This window comes from Embiotoca jacksoni, unplaced genomic scaffold, assembly GCF_022577435.1.
Source record: "Embiotoca jacksoni isolate LCO1_2020_lvr unplaced genomic scaffold, fEmbJac1.0.p SCAF_14, whole genome shotgun sequence".
Taxonomy (NCBI): Eukaryota; Metazoa; Chordata; class Actinopteri; family Embiotocidae; genus Embiotoca; species Embiotoca jacksoni.
In genome coordinates this window covers 1,593,614-1,614,870 of record NW_027185274.1, presented here as the reverse complement: position 1 = coordinate 1,614,870, position 21,257 = coordinate 1,593,614, and the positions used below count along the sequence as shown (strand labels likewise).

Below are 21,257 nucleotides of genomic sequence, written 5' to 3'. Positions count from 1 at the left end.
ACATTTACAGTTAACCTACAATGTGTCAAAAAAAAAGGTCAAAACGTCTGCTGGCAGCTTTCAGCTGCATCACAGTCGTCCTCAGCAGAGAGATTGTTGAGATGAAATTGTAGATGTTCAAGTTTCAATATTTTCATCAACGTTGGCTTTAAAAAGTCCTTTAAAAAAAAACAACAACACGTGGTTGAAAGTGAAGAAGACTCAGCTCGGTTTGTTTTTTACTTTTTTAATTTATTTTTCAAATCTTCATTATCTTATTTTTTAGTGTGTTGGCATAATTATACATTGGTTTGGTGCATACAGTAAGTCGGGGCTGATAACAGGAGTGCATCTGTAAAAGGGACAGACAGACTTGGTTTGAATAAAGCTTACACACAGAGAGAGGGGAACCTTTGGAAAGCACCGCTCTGCTCTGACACGGTCCAGGAGGTGTTTCTCCTCCCGCACACATCTCGTATTGCTGTTCAACGAAGGCACATGAACAAGTTTGCGTTAAACAAACGACACTAAAAAGCTTCTTTTTTTTCCCTCCCAAATGTTTCACATCGTCAAACCTCACTTGGCTTGAGTCTCTCATTTATAAACACAGAAACTGTACATACACATCTCCTCTCCCGGAAAATAAACACGACATTCACAAGAATATCAAATTAATCATACAACACTGAATCACTTAGAAATCAACGGGGTCTTTGGCTAATAAGTGCAGCAGCGCAGCCTCGGCATGTCGCGTCCGCGTCGCCGCCCAGAGTCACGCGGAGGAAAAGTTGTGTCATCGAGTGAGAACGAGGTTCAAAGAAACAGAGAAAGAGGGGAAAAAAAAATCACCTTGGAAACATTTTGGAGCTCCTCTCAAAAGGGTTTTGATGACAACTTTTTCTCCGTCTGTCTTTGGTCTCACCTGCATGCGTTAAGGAGAGTTAAGGGTCAAAGGTCAGAACAGGGTTAAACAGAGAGATGACTATTGTCTATGGGAGGCCTCAAACCTGAGCTGGAGGGACTTTTGATATTTACTGAAGTGGTTTAGTGCTTTCTACCCTGAAAAATCTACTCACGCACGTCTTGAAAGAGAAGATGTGCATTCAGGTATGAAACTACAGCCAGGAAAAGCTTAGCTTAGCGTAGCGTAGCTTCGTTTAGTGTCGAGTGCTTCAGTGTTTCTTGTTCAAAGCACAGAAAAAACTCAAATGTGTCGGAGTTTTTTTGTTTTTTTTTGTTACATATCTTTGGACACGGCCGAGCCAGCTGTTTTTCCACGTAGCCGAGTGAGCCGTGCACAGATCAGAGCGCCGTCAATCTTCTCATGTAACTCTTGGTAAGAAAGCTTTCCCCACAACGTAAAAACGGTTTTCTTAAAAAGGATTACAACAAACGGCTCTTAATTAGTAGCTCAGGCCGGTCGGGTGCAGCAGAGCACGGAGAGAGACGCCGAGGCTGCTGCTGGTCCAACATTCAGTCAGAGGACGACGGCTTTCTGGCTCAACTCAACTCAACTCAACTCAACTCAACTCAACTCAACTCAACTCAACTCAACTCACTCCGCCGTCGAGTGTCCTGGTTTTTTTCCCGACACCCGTAAAGAGCTCTCGAACGGTTAAAGTTAGTCGAGGAGAAAAAAAAAAAGGCACAAGCACCTGGCGTCAAGGCAAACAACCTCTGCTCGTCTCTCGTCTTTCCGTTCACCTTTGCTCGTCCCTTTTCATCACCTACTTTGTTCATTTTCATGCAGCATTTACAGCATCGCAGTGATTCCCTCACCGCCGGCTCCCTTCTTATTCCAGAACAGATTTTGGAAATAAATTCAGTAGTACATCCGACCAGTTCTTGAGTGAGTCCTACACTACCAGCCTTTTGTTTTTTTCTTGCGCCCGAGCACCACCGTGCGATAGAGACGTCGCTCGTCCTCGTCCCCCGAACGTCTTCGCGGCCGTCCTACATACCGTCGCGGCCTCGATCTCGACACCTGCGAGCTTCGACATTACGAGCCATCCGTTAGACAAGTAGCGTCAGGAGGACAATCAGGCCTCATAGTCGAGCAGGAGAAGTAAACAGGAGAAACAAATAGAGGCGACAGCTGACCCCGACTTCATCAACAACAATCCCCTTCGTCGTATCGGGACGCTTCCCTCCTCGTTTTCTTGGTCGTGTTCCCGAATAAAGCGCAATAAACACAATAAACACGCACGGCGCAGGAAAAATGCACCAAATATGTTATTCCTTGGCCTCATATATAAAATCAGAATATTCAAACAGCAACAGTATTAATCCCAAAAATATTATATATAAACATAAATATGTCAATTAGTTTTGCTGGATTTTTTTCTTTTCTTTTCTTTTTTTTTTTTTTTTTGGAAGCACATGCCACCTATGTAGTGACAGCTGGCGTCTGATTGGCTTTGGCAGAGCGGGGTCTGCGGTCGTGTGATTGGAGGATGGGAGAGGTCAGGAGTTCCTGGTGTGTGTGTGTGTGTGTGTGTGTGTGTGTGTGTGTGTGTGTGTGTGTGTGTGTGTGTGTGTGTGTGTGTGTGTGTGGTCAGACTGGCCATCATCTGGAGTTCAGCCTGGGAGCCGTCTAGAAGAAACCCAGAGGAGAGAAACGTCAACACTGAGACTCTCAGGACAGAAGCAGGAAGTAACGACTGTAAAAAAAAATACAGGCATGAACCAGATTCCTCCAGTGAAACTTCATATCACATAACATGACAATAAATAGAGTAAAACGGGATTTAGTGTTTTTTTTTATTGGAAATCTGGCTCAAGAGAAAGAGTAAGCAACGAAACACAAAGATTTAACGATATTAAAGCTGCATTATTCAGTCCCTCGAGTTTTGTTTTTGATTATGATCAAACATTTTAGACTTCACAGCGACTTTTCTCTCAAATTTAGATGCAATTTTTTAAGTGTTATGTTTTTTGATTTTTTTTGCGGTTTTGCGGAATTGCAGGAATTTGATATTTAAACAAAGTGCAAAATACAACTGGAAGTTTGTAGTAAACTGATGTAATTTGAGACATACTGCATGATTAGACAGACGCGGGGATGTGTGATGATTGGTCGCTTAATTTCTCAAGAAAAGACCGCATTTCCAATCAAACCTATCACTTCAGGTTTTGCTGTTTTTCGTTGTTGTTGGTTTCGATGATGAGAAGTTGAAGAGCCGTGCTGCTACATAAGGAGTTATTGATAAAAGTTTTGTTTGGAAAGTCTGACTGAATTCTCATCCATTACTGTGATCAAAAGATAGTGATTTATTACAGGGTCTGGTAATTGTACTTTTTGGCCACTTGGGGGCAGCACCAGAAGCTGTAATCCAAAGTTTCTTTTTTTATGTAGAATCTTTTGATGTTAGTAGAGATTTAGTGGACATGGAGAAACAGGAGCATTTCACTGGTATTTACCAAACCAATGAACTGAAAGACACTAAAACGTTCCGTAGAGCCGAGTCGGGAGATTTCTCGGCGGAGTCGTCGCTATGAGCAACTTTCCCATTACTAACATCATTTCAGTCCGTGTTAATATAAAAATACTGATTAGTGCAGCTTTAATATGCGTCAATATATCAACTACAGGGTGCTGCTTTACAAAAACAAAAAGTGTCCTACCTACTGAAGCTGACTGAGTGGACTCACCACAGACAAGTGTCCGTTCTTCGCCTTGGCCACGAGCAGCTCCGATCCGGGCGTGAAGTCGATGATCCCCTCTTTGCCTTGACCCCCCGTGAACTTTATACTGGAGGGGCGACAGACGGACAGTTCGACTGAGTCACGCACACACTGCAGTAAACATCTGGACGAGATGCACGAAGCTCTTTCAACTTCAGGAGGAAACAAATGAAACGAGGGATCGACGCAGACTTTACACAGTTTTCCACTTTAGAGCATGCGGGAGATTTTTTTTTTTTTCTCCCCCCCCCCCTCCCCCCCGCACGCAAAACGTGCTGACGCGGTCGTCTGCGTGCCGCCCTGCCGCTCACCTGCCCTGGTTGATGTTGATGCTGTTGATTTTGTCGGCACAGATGGCGATCTTGGTCAGCGTCTCGATCACGTGGTCGCTCTGCAGAACCACGTCTCCCTGGGAGGAAAACCAGCAGACCGACACGCCGTCACAACTCAACGTTCACGCGCAACTACGTCACACTCGGTCAGCGGAAAAATTGCATCTGCGGCGTCACCTTTTGTTTGTTGTCGCCGCTCGGCACGTGCAGAACAAACAGGCCGTCGCTCAGGGAGCTGACCGACACGCCTGCGGAGAAACAGCGGAGGAGAGAGGCGACGTTAGAAGAGCGGCGAGTACGGCGGGAGACAAAATACAGTTCTTCTTCTGGTCCTCGGATTTGTTCGCTCTCGGTTAACACAAGAAAACGCCGAGTTCGCTCAAATCCAAACGTACGAAGAGCGATCAGAGAGTTCAGGACCGGTTTCTTTTGAGCGCGGTGATGCTCCAATGTGACCGACAGTCTGATTCAACCCCGCTAATGTCAAAGTGAACCTGGCCGGGCTTCTTCCCTGTGGGCCGGGAACACGGCTCCCATTCACGTCCGGCCGCTCTGAAGGGCGCCGCGGGCAGCGGCCGGTGTCCGTGGTTACGTGCCGTGACGCTGAAATATAGCGTTCTTTTCTGAACGGAGCTTCCCGATTGGTTAAAGCTGCTCCCATCGTTTGGTCTGCGCCCAGTAGGACGCAACGACCGCTAACGATTCCCTATGGATGTAAGTAACGGGATGACTAGCTGCAAGCGAACGATCTCTCCCTCTCCGTGTGTGTTGACCTCTGACCTTTCAGAGCTCCGTAGTCGATGCGCTGCTTGAGTTTGCCCTCCTCTGCGATGACGGCGCTGCCGCCGGTGAGCAGCAGCTGCCGGGGCCGAGCCTTGTAGCCTTTCCTGTCGTACTTGGTGACTGGCACCGCGTACTGGGGACAGAGATGAGGAAGAGGAGGAGGAGGAGGAGGGGGGGGGGGAGGGGGGGGGGCAAAGGTCAACAACACACTGCTGATGATGAACAAAATCCAAAATCCTTCAGAGCCTCACTGACCTTCATCTTCTCGCTGCCCAGAGCTTGCACCACTTTGGGGTTGATGTCCTCGCCGTCTGAACAAAAGCCAAACACGTCACATTAAATGTTGAAGTGGACAGCGTCAAGCGTGTTTTTTGGACAGACGGGGAAGTCTTACTGAGCCTCGTGTTGACAAACAGCTTGGGCACGCTCTGCGGGTAGTTGTCCTTCTTGTCCTTGAAGATCTCGCTGGCGATCATCTTCTGCTCCATCTGTTCAGAGAGGCGTGACGAGAGTGAGGCGGGGGACAAAGACGCCCGACGGTCGGATCACGGAGAGCTTCTCCTGACTCACCTGGTGTTTCCACTCCGGACTGATCTTCTTGCAGTAACTCCACACCATGTTCTGCATGAACAGCTTCCGCAGCTGCTCCGACGCCTGAACACACAGACACACCGTTTACACAACGCTTCTGCTGACTGAGCATTTTTCAGTTTTACTGAACCCCTGATACGTAACATGTCTGTGTTTCACTGACTTTCTGTCTGGTAGTGGGGGAAGGGGTGGGGGTAGGGGTGGGGGGGATATCTGACGTCACCTGATTGTAAACCCACCGATACTACATCCCGCCCAGCGATAGCTCTGACCTAACCTGCACCACAGACCTGTCAATCAAACAGACACGCCCCCAAAAACACAGCTTTTTGAAGCTTATTTTATAATTAATGAGGGATTATTTTCAGATGGACCGACAGAAAACTAAGAAGAAGGAGCGACTTTAGCGAACAACACCGAGGTTACTGGTGGAGAAATTTTATTGACTGAGAATTTGATGGGATTAGTTGAATGGGAGTCTGTGGAGGCTTTTGGGAACCGACCTCTAGTGGCACCCGGTGGTACCGCAGCTTAAGGCGCTTCTGCATCGGCCTTACTGTTCAGACCCGGAAGCTACGTCCACTTTTATACATACAGTCTGTGGGATCGAGGTATAACTATGCAAAGGGTGTTAAATGGTGACCTCAGTGAGAGCAGCCGGAGGCAGCGGCCAGCTCTTGTCCAGGACGTTCTTGGGCAGGTTCCTGCGCAGGTTCATGAGGAACGAGTAGCGAACGTAATCCAGGAAGTACTCGTTCTCCGGACAGCGCTCCTTGTGGCGGTAGATGAAGCCTTTGACGAACCTGAAGGTGAGACGAGGAGAGGAACAACAGAAAAAGATTCATACCGTCGACCTGTGAAAGTGTCCGTCCTGTTCATACCAACACAAATCTGATCGTCACACTCTGAAAGGTCTGAAAACTGAATTAACTGAAGAAATAAAGTTCAGACAGCTTTCAGATTTCAGCGCACGCTTGTTCTGGAGTGGTCTGCTGCTTGGCTCCTGTATGAAGTGTACCTGCGTATAGTGTCGGCCGCCTGTCGTCTGCGCTGAGCCCTCCTCCTGGCCAGGATGCCCCTCCACCACGCCTGAACCGCAATAGCTGCAAACAGCAAACGAATACACCAAACCAGGGGTTTACAACCGGTGGGTCACGGCCTACTTTTGGGACGCAAGATGTGCGTGGAAGATAAAAAAAAAATTAAAAAAACGTTGAGGGCAAAAAAGTCTAACTTCTAAATAAAAGTCTGCAGAACTTCTGCTGCTGTCATTTTATTTTGAAGGACATTTTATACGACGCCGTGCGCTCGCAGCAGCTGTTCGCTGCCAGCGTCGTCATGACAGCGACTACGTTGTCACATCAGTAGTCAGCTCTCATTACAGTATTTGTAAACAAGGTCAGGATTAAATAAGTCTGACTTTTTATTTTATATTTTATACAGTTCAATTTAAATCCTTAAACAGTTTTAACTCAATTTGAACTTTACTGCACCAGCAGTTGAAGAAATGTCCACCGTTTTATTTCACTGGGTGATTTTTTTTTTATCCCTATTCGTTACATTTCTTTTGTTTATTTCGTGCAGGACGGCATTTGAATCGCAACTTAGGACTCAGGAAAGATGTGAATCCTGAATCAAGACCAGAACCACTTTACTTAAAACCATATCTTTAAATGAACAAATATGTTTGTTTTAAATGTGAATCGTACATTAGACAGAAGGAAGCAGCCGCTGCCTCACCTGATGTTCTGAGTTTTTGGTATTTGGTCTTCTGGCTGTAGCCTTTCCATCCCGCCTGGAGTTTGGTGGCTGTGTGGTGACAACAGAGCAAAAAGAGAGAAATACTTTCAATCTGCTGAAGAATAACTGTTATATAAATAAAAGGCACAAATAATCTGTCCAGCGATGACTCATCGACTCTCACCGAGGCTGTGTTTCCTGGTCTCCAGAGCATCCTCCGTGGCAAACAAAGTCTTTGGGAAACGGATGAAGATTTTGGATCTGCGCAGTTAGAGAGCAAAATATTAGAAATTTAAATGAATTGATTAAAACAGTGGAGATCTGAGCGATTGTGGGAAAACAGATGAGAGTCAAGAAAAGCAGAAGGAAAATGACAAGCGATCACAAAGAGCGGCAAATTTAAAAACATAAAAAGGAAAAAACAAAAGCTTTCGAGAGAACTTGTTTCATGTGAGCCAAACGATCTGAGAAATATCGCTGACTCCTCTGAAAATGTCCACACGTCCGAACGCTCACCTGCCCAGCTTGTACTCCTCCGGCTTGTATCCCAGGTGTTTGACCAGCGTGGACACTCCCTCCGACAGCTTCCCCTGCCAGTTGGGCCACGTGTCTGGACACAGGGACTTGTACCTGGACGGACACGACACCGACACAAAGTCAACAAACACAAAGTCAACACTGAAACACAGCGCAGAGGTCAGAGGTCAGAGGTCAGAGACAACATCCTGAAACGGGAGGCCTCAGGTTTAAACCACCTCCTCTTCTACGGCTCAGTGATGAGCCTCAAACAGGTCCTGAAACAGCAGCGCTGTTTATCCATCAAGGAGAAGACGAGCTGAAGGACGGCGTCATGGCAACAGACGGCAAAAACACTGATTGACAAGCAAAATAATCTGCAACCGCTTTGGTAACTTTTTAGACGTTTCTTCAGAGTGAACAAACGGTCGTAGCGTCTGACCGGTGATGATTTACTCTTTTCTTTGTCTCATGTGACAGTAAATAAAATATCTTTAGGATTGAGAAAGTGTCTCAGACAAAACAGGGAATTTGATGAAGTCACTCTTGGCTTTAAGAAAGTGTTGACGGACATTTTTCATTTTCATTTATGTTCGATTTCTATCTGAGAAATATGAGGGTTGATCACAAAGTTCTGCAATCACAGATGTGCGTAACTCGGGTGTCGATCAAACGATGAAACTTGAAATCTTTACTCGTGCACGTCACGGTGCTACGACCCGTTCCCGCACAGCAGGAACAGTCTCTGAACTTTTAGATCGACCTTCGTATACCTGACGGAGCAACGAATGAGCTGGTCGGGGGGGGGGAGCTGGGACATTTCGACAGGACGGGAAACGTCCCGGTACCGAAAACCGGACCTATCCTGTTAGATAAACACCTGGAGGAACAATCCGACCACCACAACAGCAGGTGTTTAGGATTGTAGGGATTCATTTATATTGAGGTCGAAGGAATATTTCACCGTTCTCAAATTAGAAGTTATTTTATGAACATTTACCTAAACTTGTATGTTTCTATTATAAAACATGATATTTGTCCGCCCCGTTTAGATCAACAGGGGCAGGCTAAATAAGAGAAACTTCATAATGCTCAGTTTCAACAAACCCTGAACTAACGGACTGGAAGCGATGACGCAGCAGATTTAAATGTCTCGTGTTGACACTGATCGAAAAAAACCAGAAGTCGCTGATCACCTCTGTAGGAAGATCTCGTAGCGTCGTCTGTAGGCGAAGCCGGCCCTCCTCACCCTCAGGTTCTCCATCAGGCCCAGATACTTGACCTGGTGACGGATCAGAACCTCGTCGAATCGAACTGGGAGGAGGAGGAGAGGGAGAGCGGGGTCAGACGGAGGAACGCGAGATGAACCAGAGAGAACCAGTAGATGCTAAGCAGCAGGAGTAGGAGTGACCGAGGACAGAGAGACTGTGTGAATCTGACAAAAGACAGAGTGTGAAAGAAACAAAGGCCGGCCCGATGTACTGATGAGCACACGGAGAGCTACACTGCAGCCTCTGATGCAGCAGAAAACACATGGAATCAGGATTAACAGAAATATTAGCTTCTACTGTGTTTGTAAGAACTGCTGCATGAAGCTGGACGGAGTCCTTTTAGAAACTGTAAAGAAATTATAGCCAATAGAATTGAAAATTATGACACTAAATATTTAAGAAATACTTAAATTTAAACACCACTGAATTTATAGGACTGGAATATTTGACTTTGAAAATCTGAATTGATGAAAATGTCACAGCATGATTCACTTAATTCACCTGTTGAATTAAAGAAACATACGTCTTTGAAAGTCACATACATTCAGATTTTCAAAATAAAACACTTTCGTGCAGTGAAATTCAAATTTCAACATCAGATATTCAGTAACAGTTGAAATTCACTATTTAGCTTTGAATGATAATATTATTATGATAATAATGTCAGAGCTCCAAACGTCCAGTTACTCTCAATGAATAATATTGATGTCAGCCTTTATATTTCTCCTTTATTTAGAAAAGTGAGAAAAACACTCCAAAGGAAAAATGCTACTGGATTTAGAGTCCATTAAAAAATATTGAGGAGAAATCTTGATAGTTGAAGATGTTCAAAAAGAATCAAATCATAAGATAAAGTATTAAACAAGCTTGTGCTTGTGATGCATGTGACACATTAACGATCAGTGACTGGATGGTCCTGAGATGTCTGTGTTGAAATCTCCAGTTTTATTTCCATCTCCAACAACATTTGACAGAATACTCTGCAGCCGCCGTCTCGCACCGTATTAGCAACAACAACAAAACAAAGACTGAACGTGGTACCTGCTTGCTTGGAGTCATTGGGCTTGATGCAGCGGACGTACGACGGCTCCTTGGACATGAGGATCTCCATGAGTTTCGCCAGGCTGGCTTTGAACTGGGTGGCTGCCTGGAGGGGCAGACACACACACACACAGAGATAACGGAGCTGGTTAGGAAGGGAAGGACAGCTGGAGGTGAGAGGACGAAGCGGGTCGCGAGTCGGTGAGCGGAGGAGAGCGAAATGAAATGAAATGAAACGAAATGAAAGCCCGGCAGACTGAGACGATGACCTAAGAGGAGCTACGTAAGCAGAGGGGCGGCTGATGTGACTGGCACTCCAGCAGAGACCGAACACTGGACCCACTGTGGACGCCCGGGACTCTTAACTGCACCAGCCTGCGACGGTGCCCTGTTCGATGCGTGTGTGTGTGTGTGTGTGTGTGTGTGTGTGTGTGTGTGTGTGTGTGTGTGCGCGTGCGTGTGTGCGTGCGCAGGGCATACGGGTGTATGAGGGCATTCCTCAGTGAGCGGGCAGCTGCAGAGAATCCCCATCACAACCGCCCACTCAGCAACGCGGAGGGGAAACACACCGCCGGTTGTTTGGCGGTGGGAAAGTATGCTGCGATGCATCGGAGGAGGATTAGCAAGAGAGCAGAAAAAACACACACACACACACACACACACACGAAGCCGTCTCACCGTATCGGGGCGTTTCTTGTCACTCAGCTCCTCCCTGTTGAAACACTGCGTCAGGATCTTGTTCTCCGACATGCACATCACCTGCAGACGAACACCGAGGGCACATTTAACCTCTGAATCGACAGCGGACCACAAAGTCATTCATTCTCTTCCTGTTTCATTTGAACTCACCTCCTTCAGGTTTCTGAACAGCAGGTCGTTGTTCTTGTCCAAAAATCCTGAATGAGAGAAGATGTCACGGGTCACTGGCTGCATCCAATTGTTGATCGTTTATTATAGTTTATTTTTCATAAATAGTTTGAAACCTTTATTTGAGGGTTAGAAACAAGATTTTATTTCTTACTTCCTGACATATATTTGATCATATTTTCCAGTTTCCGTAAGTCCTAGTTTGTCTAATTAGCCGTTCACACTGTTAATGCTAACGTTAGCACTTCCTCCATGTTGCTCTGTTGCATTGATAAATCACTTCATCGCCGTTCTGCTGCTCTTTATTTATCTTCTTTTACAGAAATTCTGTTTTTATTCTGTTTACTTCTTGTGCAGGTGTTATAAATCAAAAGCCTGCCAGCTATTTAAAGGTACGTTTTTAATTTGAGAAACATTTTCAGCATTTCTCAAGTTTTATTTACAGTAAATTAACAGCACTCAAAAAAAATGGCAGCAGAAAAGCGACGGGAGTTTGCAGTTTACTGGGAGATTTAAAACTCAAAATTTTAGTCAGTTTTTATTTCAGACAAACGTAACCAAAATCACTCTTCTCATTTCTACAACTTTGCCTACTGAGATGAAAACTTGTCACGAGACTTTATCCTGCTGTGGCTAACTGAGCTAACACTGGCTTGATAAGTTGTTTGTTCGTCTCCGGCTGACGTTTTAATGTTTCCAGTTGACGTGTTTTCAAACTAAAACCTTAACTGTTTAGCGTAATATGCTAAAAAAAAAAAAAACCCGAAAAGGCTAAAGAACCAGTCAGGCCCCAAAGTTTGATGATAAAAATAACAAACAATTTGAACAAAGCCCTGTTCAGCTGCTTAGCATATATTATTAAAGAAACAGAAATGAGATTCATTTTTTATGTTCTTATTTTTAAAGACTATGCTTCATTTTGAAAATTACAAGAGTTATTTAGGTAAACTAAAGAACTACTCCGTGTGTTTTATAAACCTAACTCTGTCTCTGATAACCAGTTTGTCTGGTTAACTTCCCCAAAATCAACAGAGCGGGACGGAGCCTGATCAGCTCTGATGATAATAAATACAAACAGGATGTTCTGGCCTTCGTATTCATTTATATCCTGGAAACCTTTCAAATAATTTGGTCTGAACCTCAGAGCAGCCGGCTGGTCACTACAGCAACTATATGTTTGTATTCATGATGGAAGTGATGGAAAACTCACAGCGTATTATGAATTATTGGTGTAGTTTACTCTCCTTCATATTTTTATGCACACACACACACACACACACACACCGTTGACATTGTAGTTGACCTCTCCAGCGTAGTGCAGCAGTCTGAACTCGTCACGGCCCATCACCTTCCGGGTCTTTCCATCAGCCAGCTTGTGACTGCAGGTAAACACACACACACACACACACACACACACACACACACACACACACACACACACACACACACAGAGATTCATCAGCACATGGACGGGACACTTATTCAGCAGTTCACAGTCCGGTACGATGAGCAAACAGCTGAACTTTGAAGTCCTGTGAGACCAAACTGAGATTGAAGGAGCTGCGGAGCGAGAACGAAACTCACGTGACAAAGTGAGGGTGTCCTCCCACGGTGCCCTCCAGCTTCTCCAGGAAGGTGAGGTCATTGGCGTCTCCGGGCCTCAGACACTCCTCGTCCTGTGAGAGGAGCACAGTGACAGCAGCAGCCAGTCAATGAGACGATGCCTACATAATATTTACGAATGTGAACCCGGGTATGAGGTCACAGAGTTGGGATGAGCTGCTGGGATCTGCTCCTTGTGAGGTTCCTACTACCTCAGGGTGACCACGTCCACCTCACTTCTCACAAATCATCCTTTTTGTCCCGTTTATTTTAAAGTTTGTGTTTTGGAAATCCAGATGAGACGAGAGGAGCTGATCAAAGAAAATCGGATTTAAGTCTGAATTTCCTTCAGTTATTACAGTCTGCTCACAGCAGTGAGCGCTTTATGTCCTACATGCTGGAGCTCATACGCAGCCTGACAGGGAAACCTGCAGCAACTACTCAGGGTTAATATGCCATACGCAACTTCTGTGCTTTATGTCAACTACAAAATATAGAATCATTTATCATGTTATTATTTGATTGAAATTATAATTGAGTTCCTTTAATATTAAACCTGTGTTGTGTTCATCATGAAATACTTCCATTAGCACACTAACAAATAGTGTTCTCACATGTCAGGACTCTTCTTGTGTTGTGCAGGAATTTTGACAGAGTAGTGTTGTTTCAGATCACTCACTGCTCTTCTGCATTTACAGGAAATAACCTCAGCATGTGAACACATCACCCTCCAAAATATCTGCAGCTTTGATTATTTTACCAAAAGTCAACGTGTTTTTGTGTCCTCTGTTTAACACACTCAATAAACACACTGATTCTTCTGCCCAGCAGCAGCAGTGGAAAATAAATACTTGTGTTCGGTGTTAAGGAACAGCTGCAGCTTCCTCAGACGCTATAATTTGAAAAATCTTGACGTCTCCGGAGCCAAGATGGCGACCGTTTAGGGTGAAAAGTGTCCAGAGTTTCACACTTCTTTTTTTGGAGCGTTTTGAATGAATCATCCTGGTACTTGTAGTGAACTGCATGTTTCTGTACTGACTGTGAACACACTGATGCACTCAAAATAATGAGTGTTAGTACACAAGTACAACATCTGGAACACAGCAACACTAATCTGATCATAACTTCTTTATTTTTCTTCAAATGTTTTGTCAGAGGTCATCTTAGAAAGTACATTTATTAACAAATGCTTTTCTAAAATTAAAAAAAAAAAAATCTGTCTCTTTCCATCCAGACAGACAGAGACAGAGAGAGAGACACAGACAGACAGACAAACAGACAGAGTGTCTCCTCACCAGGATGGAGATGATGCCTTTGAACTTCTCCTCCACCAGGTCGCAGATGATCTTGTTGTTGAAAAACTGAACCGGCTCCCACTGCAAAGACACAAACGCTGCTTTGGTTAGAGATCATGAGAAACAGAAACCTGCTGTGGTGACCGTAGTGACTCTGAGTGTTGAGGAGCCCAAAGGTCTGCGGCACCACACAGGAAAACAAGTCATCTCATATTGTTCTCGGTGGGGAAACACTGACAGTAACTCATAAACTTTTGAAAGAATAATAATAACAACAACAACAACAGCCTGAAGCCACCGACGGCCACATGTGACGTGTTTAAACTCAACAATATTAATATGAAAATAAATCTTAGCTCCACCACCACCTCTTTATGACCATACATTCAATCATCCACAGAATCTCAGGAATCTCGGCACGCAGAGACGCCGCTCACCCACTTGTATGTGGACACACACACACACACACACACACACACACACACACACACACACACACACGCATGTTAGCTCCATCGGTCACATAATTTCCACAGAGACGACGGGGAGAGCGGCCCACGGCCCCGATGTCTCATCATAATGGACTCTTTGAGAGGTCAGTCCAAGTTTCTCCCACAACCTGTTTGCTCCCGGAGCGAATGCGTTTCTAATAGAGCCAAAACAAACGGCCTTTTGTTCCTCAGAAGCAAAACAAAAACAATATAAATGCAACGAATAGAAACGGGGAGAGGATTCAACATCTGGAGTCATCCGTCAGTGCTTTGACATGTAATCTCCTGGAGTGGTTTCACATTTTATCTGTGACGAAATAAACTGCAACAATAACAGGCTTCATTTCTAATGAGGCAGCATCCTCTAAATATAAGTGCACTTACTGGAAGTGACTTGGGAGTTCACAGCAGCACGATGGCAAATTCAATTATCAGTTTCACTTTGGAAAACACAACAGCAAACCACAATCACATTAAGAGCTCTTCAGAAAAGCTCAAACCCTCACTGAGAAACGGTGGGATGATGGAGGGTGGAAAGACAAGACGGGGGACAGAGGTGGAGAGACGAGGGCTTTTCTACTGCCTCTCTTATTTGTGGAGTTACTCTGCTAAAAAAAAAAAAATCCATTTATCAAGATGCAAAATAGATAAATTTTTAGCAGCTTAAGAAGCAGCAGTTTGTTAACAGTGGGAGAGGTGGAGGGCGAGAGGGAAGCACTGAGGACACTTTTCCACCACAAGACACACCTCCACTCGACACCACACACTTTTTGGTAAGAGACACTTTTGCCATTAACTCCAGCAGTCCAGTGAATTAAAAGAATTGTGGGCGCTCTCGTAGCTATGTTTTTAAACAGTACTGGCTTTGTGCAGTGATGATAAAGTGGTGATCTCTCTGACCAATCAGTGGTCTGCAGTGTTTTTACATCAACTTTCAGCTCCCCTGGAACCTTTTTGATAGAGGCGATACTAAAAATAGTCCCAGATAGCAGGCGGGATGTCACAAAATCAGATCTTCACCACACAATCATCATGCCCAAAAGTCTACAGAACATATTCACATAATAGTAGTAATTCTGTCGGTCAAATTCATTTGTTTATGATGTGTTTTGTCTTGACGTGTTTTTCTAAACTTGCCTTGTCTGCTTTTATTTTCTTATACACGGACTCAAAACACTTTTAGCTCATTTGAATCTCTGGCTCACGACTTTGACGGACAAATAACCAGGAGAAATAAAATACTATTACTGCACCTACTGCGTTGCAGTGTGAACCAGATAGTTCCTGGATTAATTATAATAGATATTAAGCTGTTTTATAACGCCGTCCATCTTCATCTGAATCACTTTCATCTCGTTCAGAAGCGCGTTTGTTTCTTTATCCTCTTCTTTGTCCTGGGTGTTAAAAGGTGTTTTCTCCCGATGACGAATTTATTATCAAATCAGCCGAGCAGTTAGACCGTACCACTACGAGCTGAAGAGAGGGAACTGACCGTGATGCCTTCGGCCTCGTACTCGTCCTGCTCCGACTTCAGGGTGAGCTCAATGAAGAGCTGCTGCAGCTTCTCGTTACAGTAGTTGATGCAGAACTGCTCGAAGCTGCAACACAACAGTGGACACGTCAGCTGAATCAGTGCAAAGTGAGGCAGAGCACAGGGTCACCTCAACGCAGGACTCCTCATTGTTCTGCTGTTTCACTTTGTTTGGAGAGTGCAAGACTCTGAGTGCCGTTCTTTATATGAAGGAGAAACACGGTCTATCTGTCTCGGTCATATTCTCCCTTTAATTCAAATACTTTGTGATTAAGTTTAAAACAGAGGAGTAGTAAAATGATATAAACAGACATAAATACATTTCATTGTCCTGCACTTCAGCAGCACAGACCGTACCTGTTGTGCTGGAAGACCTCGAAGCCGTAGATGTCCAGCAAGCCGATGACGGAGTAATTCTTGGAGGAGTCATCCTGTTACAGAGACGGAACAAAACTCATCGTTAGATCTACACGAAAAAGAAAGCATCAAATATAAGCAGTAAAAAATATCATTTAAATAAATTAGGAATATTTTATTCAGGAATCACTATTTATGTATTAAATATCGAAAATAAATGTGTGTTTTTGTTCAATTAAAATCCACGCAAGCTTCACAGAATGATTTTGTGTAATTCTACTAAAGAAAGAATACACTCAGTGGATTTATTTGTATTGGGGATAATTCCTCTAATGTGGTGTGTAATTAAGTCCTTGGCAACATGACAGTCAGTTATCATTATTATTATGGGATATCATATCGAGTTGTGACCACAAGGTGGAGCTGTGCTGCAACAGAATGAAGGAGAGACATCAACATGCTCTGCAGTGAAGTGACTGATGTCCTCTGACACAAAGAATCAGATGAGCTGAATGTTTACCAAAAAATGTTCATCCAGAAGTGGAGAGGTGGCAACTGTGCAGTCATACCAAGACGAAATCATCGAAGCAATATATGTGTGTGTGTGTGTGTGTGTGTGTGTGTGTGTGTGTGTGTGTGTGTGTGTGTGTGTGTGTACCTTGTATGCCAGCGAAGCGTTGATCTTGTTAACCAGCCAGGTGAAGGTGCGTCCATACACCGCCTTGGACAGAGCATCCCGAGCTGACGATGCCTGCTCCAAGTTCAGGGGGCTCATCAGCTGATGAAGAAACAAACACACACACACACACACACACACACAGACACAGACAGACAGGAAGGTGAGACCCGAGCAGAGACAGACAATAATAGAGTGACACAGAGCTCAGCAGGGACAGTCAGACCACTTATAATATTATTAGACTGGACCAGAGCAGACATTACACACACAGGAAGGCCTTGTAATTTATACAGTCAGTGAGTGAGTGAGTGAGTGAGTGAATGAGTGAGTCAGTGTGTGTGTGTGTGTGTGTGTGTGTGTGTCCAAACATACCTCCTCCCCCTTGGCAATTATCTTCTTGTGTGTGAGCGCCTCTGTCAGCACCGACCCGTTCACTCCTAACAACTGCGCGAAAAGCAACAAAAACAACATTAGAGCCGGCGACAGATTCATCGCCTCCAGCAAACAGACGGACGTCCCGGTAACCAGCAGCAGTGACATCCTGGGATCTTTCCATCGGGTCGCACATTAGGCTTAATTGGAAGATTGAGGAAGAAATGAATGGGGGGCATTTTTTAGGGGGAAAATGTGTTTTTCTACAGAATATTGAATTGGATGTGAGCTCATCAGCAGAGGGCCCAGATAGTTATTAAACAACAACAAACAACAACTCAAAGCAGGAAATCAGTCCTCTGTGAGAGAAGGATGTTCGGTCAAGTGAAGCTAATGTCTCAGCTAACATTTAGGAGACTCACCAGAAGATGGGAGGAGAAATATTACGGCAAAACATGATGAGGATGAACTTTAGTCAGAGATAGTTTGGACAAAAACTGAAGCATTTGGCTGATTTTTAATGTGATGTGCCATCACATTAAAACCGCTGACAGGTGAAGCATTAAGTGTAATAGAAACAGCCCATCAGTAAATCCTCCCTCCATGAGGATTATAATGTTCAGCTGTTATTCAATCCGACTTAACGGGTGTTGGTGTATTTAAATGGTCCTTTTTGGAGACTGTGATTTGTGCTTCTGTTGAACTGCCGGGTTAAACTGAGAGGTGTTCCTAATATTTTGTCCGTCCCATTTAACTGAATCAGGTTGACAGATATAATTTCTTTCCATTGTCCTGCACTGATTGATGTCATCGGTCCTTTTAAAGCCGCAAAGTATCCTTCAAAATGACCATTTAAATAAATCAACACCTCTGAATCAGAGTGAACAACGACTGAACATTATAATCTTTATGAATGATGTATTTTTTTTATAGTTATAGTTAATGTCAGTGGTTTTAATGTTATGGCTGATCGGTGCATGTTGTATCTGAAATAATGACATTTTCTGCAGGTCTAATTTACACAGAAAAAACTCCTAAATCTTATAGATTCATGGCACATCGAGGGTCACATCACTGAGTTAATGACTGCTGTATGAAACATTATTATTTCCAGTTTGTAAACTGTTTGCTTCATTGGCGAACTCTACACTGTGTTTAAGAGTTGGGTTGATTTCAGTCTGACCGAGTCCGTCTGTCTCCAACCTGTGATTACCTCTGACGAGTCGCCTGCTGTTACTGAATACTCACAGAAGACTTCTTCGTTCCCTTTATAGTGTGCAGTGTTACTTAAGCAACAGTTAGCCAAACAAAAGAACTCCGGAGTGGAAGTGACCGACGTCAAATAATCTCTCGCTAATCTGTCGGCTGCATCCTTTTACCAGCAGAAAATTGTGATGCACTAAAACCTCGTGATGGTTTCTGGGATCGGCTCTCGACGCCTGCCGGGACCTTCATTCATTTCACTAAGTGAGCGCCAGCAGTCTCAGAGGGTTGCTGCTGTATCGCTTGCGGACAAGTCTTCAAAGATGGACGATGAAAGAAAAACAACAACAATGTGATGAAGACTGATTCATCCGTCGCTGCCGCCCGATCCGACCGGCTCAGTGAATCGGGTTCGGATCTGTCGCGAAGCCGCTCGCCGCTCGCCGCAGCGTCTTACCCTCGCCAGGTACTTGATCTGCGTGTCCGAAGTGATGCAGGCGATGCCGTCTTCGCCACCGTACTGCACGTTGCCGAGGTGGAGCACGCTGGCGATTATGTTCAGCAACTCCTACACAGAGAAAACAGCGAGGAGGAGGAGGAGGAGGAGGAAGAGGAGGGCGTGAAGACGACGGAGTGGGAAGGACAGAAGGATGAGGAGAGGAAAAGTGAGGGGGGACAATAAAAGGGACGATAGGCCACGGCACGATAAGATTACACATAACTTATCATCTTTATGAGTGACCTGACAGATAAATGTGGCTTTGATTCAAATCGGGTAAAGATGTGAAGAAGACCGGAGTCAGCACACACTCCTCACACCTGCTCTTCACTCGCTGAGCTGTGAGATCTGAAAGAGCTCTGGAAACAAGCCCAGACCCACGGACACGCAGGACGACTCCCACACCGAGGACAAGCACGTTCTCAATATATAAATCACACACACACACACACACACACACACACACACACACACACACACACACAGTTCTGTCTAACAAACACTCTCAGGAACAAACATCCGCGGTGAAACAGAAACAGCCCCCTCAGACACACGAGTACTTCAGGGTCGGCAGTAAAAACATGTTTATTCAACTTGGTCTGCAGTAAACTTCAACTTCTTTGTTTCAGGGATTTGAGCAATAATTTAAGTAAGAAGTGCGACATGTTCAGTCCGAACCGATCTAAAAAAAAAAAATGTTCTGTGCACTTAGCAGTGGTTTTGTTTAGGCTGCAGGGAAATGGGATTTGTTTTTCAAATCAGACCTTCAGGACAGACCGTCTGCACTGTTATTGTATAAGTGAGCGAATGGATCAGATTTGGTGTTTCCAGACATCACCAACGTATCTGCATAGGTTGCTGTGTTAACAGCGCACGCGTAGCTCCACGTTTGAAGCGGCTTTCCAACATGGAAGCAATTCATTTCTGCGTTGTTGTTCTCGTTGTCCTCCAGAGAAAATCTCCACTCTGATCGCTCTGCCGGTGGTAACATCGACTCTGCTCTGAAAATGACATCATCACTGCGCGTCACATTGGGAGTGACGCAAGTAATCCCATTTGGGACATGTTCATACCGACAGACCAAATCAGATTTCTGTCATATCCAGATTGATTTTTAATAGTCTGAACAGCAATGAAATGTGAAGACGACAACAACGGTCCACGGACAAAAGCCCAAACAAACTCTCTGCTGCTACTTCCGTGCCGGCAGCTTCCCGTGTCGAAAAGACGAGTCACCAGCGTAGCTGCGCGTACGTCATTACCACGGCAACCCATGCAGAAAGGTTGGTGATGTGTGGATCGGTCTTGGAAACACCAAATCAGATTGAAATCTCATTTCAAAAACCGCCTCCACAGTCTGACGAAAGGCCACAGAGCGCTGCTGATGCTCCCACACTACTTCAACATGCTAATTATGATGCACACAGCCGGACCCGGTCCTCACCTCCACGTCGTCCTCGTTGAAGCCAATCACAGTCAAGGCTTTCCTCACCACCTTCCAATCACTGCGGTCGTTGATGGAGCTCACTTTGGGACAGTTACCCTGCGGAAAACAACCCACACAAAAAGCAACACACCGGTAAACAAGCTGAAGCACTCTGAACATGATACTTACTTCCCCGCCTGCTTGAGCTTTTCATCCCCCTGCAACGCCATGATTACAAACGTGCCCGGCAAAAATCCACAAACTAGGCGATGTGCAAATTGCTGTTTACAGGTAAACTCCACTTGACGTGGCGTGACGTAAACACCTATTTAGATAAACACTTATGCGAGGTGTTTTCTGTGCAGGAGCTGCTGGTGTGTGTGTGTTCACTGAAGGTTAGGAAGCAGTTCCAGCCCGAAGGCAGATTTCTCCCCCTGAGAAAAGCTCCTCTCGCTGTACCGAGAGTCCCTGACTGAGAGCCTATTAACCACAGCTCCCTCCAGGACACACACACACACACACACACACACACACACACACACACACACACACACACACACACACACAGTACAGACCAATGGCTTCTGACAGGTTGGAGAGCGAGAGTGAGTATTTACAGATGATTTATCTTCCTTCTACAGGTTTCTCTTCTGGGCCAGAGGCGCGGCTGCAGAATAACGTCATTTACACTTCGCTGTGAGCCCTTGCAGGTTTTCCCACGAACAAATGGTTGGATTCATGTAAACACACACTTATCTCAAACAAGCCACCTTCCAACAACAACATTTAACGAGACTCTGACAGCAGCTCTTCCTCTGCAGTTACGAAACTGTACGAAACTTCTGGAAAAGAGTGGAACATAAATGTATTATAGGCAACAAGCAAATTAAACTAACTGACAGCAACTTTACTTTTAACTGTCTCCGTTAAGTTGGCAGTTTGTTTGCAGTATTTTATGTGGACGGGACCGGAACAAAAGAAAAGCCAACATTTTACTT

At 44.8% G+C, this 21,257-nt stretch overlaps 1 protein-coding gene across 4 annotated transcripts in view; it reads right to left on the bottom strand.

Annotated features, from left to right (window-relative positions):
* Window positions 1-249: 249 nt before the first annotated feature.
* The window catches only part of LOC138196995 (unconventional myosin-Ic-like), a 65,453-nt gene continuing 44,445 nt past the window's right edge, over window positions 250-21,257 (bottom strand). For 3 of the 4 annotated variants that reach the window (XM_069147420.1, XM_069147424.1, XM_069147423.1), the window contains exons 7-32: window positions 20,278-20,376; window positions 18,792-18,902; window positions 17,132-17,203; window positions 16,739-16,858; window positions 16,081-16,154; window positions 15,685-15,790; window positions 13,702-13,782; window positions 12,389-12,480; window positions 12,089-12,183; window positions 10,787-10,833; window positions 10,616-10,696; window positions 9,938-10,043; window positions 8,822-8,939; window positions 7,626-7,739; window positions 7,294-7,370; window positions 7,110-7,178; window positions 6,388-6,472; window positions 6,013-6,172; window positions 5,349-5,432; window positions 5,173-5,266; window positions 5,034-5,089; window positions 4,776-4,911; window positions 4,173-4,243; window positions 3,975-4,072; window positions 3,631-3,730; window positions 250-2,572 (exon numbers count right to left, since the gene is read on the bottom strand). In XM_069147420.1, the coding sequence (XP_069003521.1) occupies window positions 2,546-2,572; window positions 3,631-3,730; window positions 3,975-4,072; window positions 4,173-4,243; window positions 4,776-4,911; window positions 5,034-5,089; window positions 5,173-5,266; window positions 5,349-5,432; window positions 6,013-6,172; window positions 6,388-6,472; window positions 7,110-7,178; window positions 7,294-7,370; window positions 7,626-7,739; window positions 8,822-8,939; window positions 9,938-10,043; window positions 10,616-10,696; window positions 10,787-10,833; window positions 12,089-12,183; window positions 12,389-12,480; window positions 13,702-13,782; window positions 15,685-15,790; window positions 16,081-16,154; window positions 16,739-16,858; window positions 17,132-17,203; window positions 18,792-18,902; window positions 20,278-20,376 (2,373 nt within the window). In that variant the 3' untranslated portion in view covers window positions 250-2,545. Of the gene's footprint in view, window positions 2,573-3,603; window positions 3,731-3,974; window positions 4,073-4,172; window positions 4,244-4,775; window positions 4,912-5,033; window positions 5,090-5,172; window positions 5,267-5,348; window positions 5,433-6,012; window positions 6,173-6,387; window positions 6,473-7,109; window positions 7,179-7,293; window positions 7,371-7,625; window positions 7,740-8,821; window positions 8,940-9,937; window positions 10,044-10,615; window positions 10,697-10,786; window positions 10,834-12,088; window positions 12,184-12,388; window positions 12,481-13,701; window positions 13,783-15,684; window positions 15,791-16,080; window positions 16,155-16,738; window positions 16,859-17,131; window positions 17,204-18,791; window positions 18,903-20,277; window positions 20,377-21,257 lie in introns of all 4 variants that reach the window. The other variant, XM_069147421.1, reaches the window with a different exon arrangement.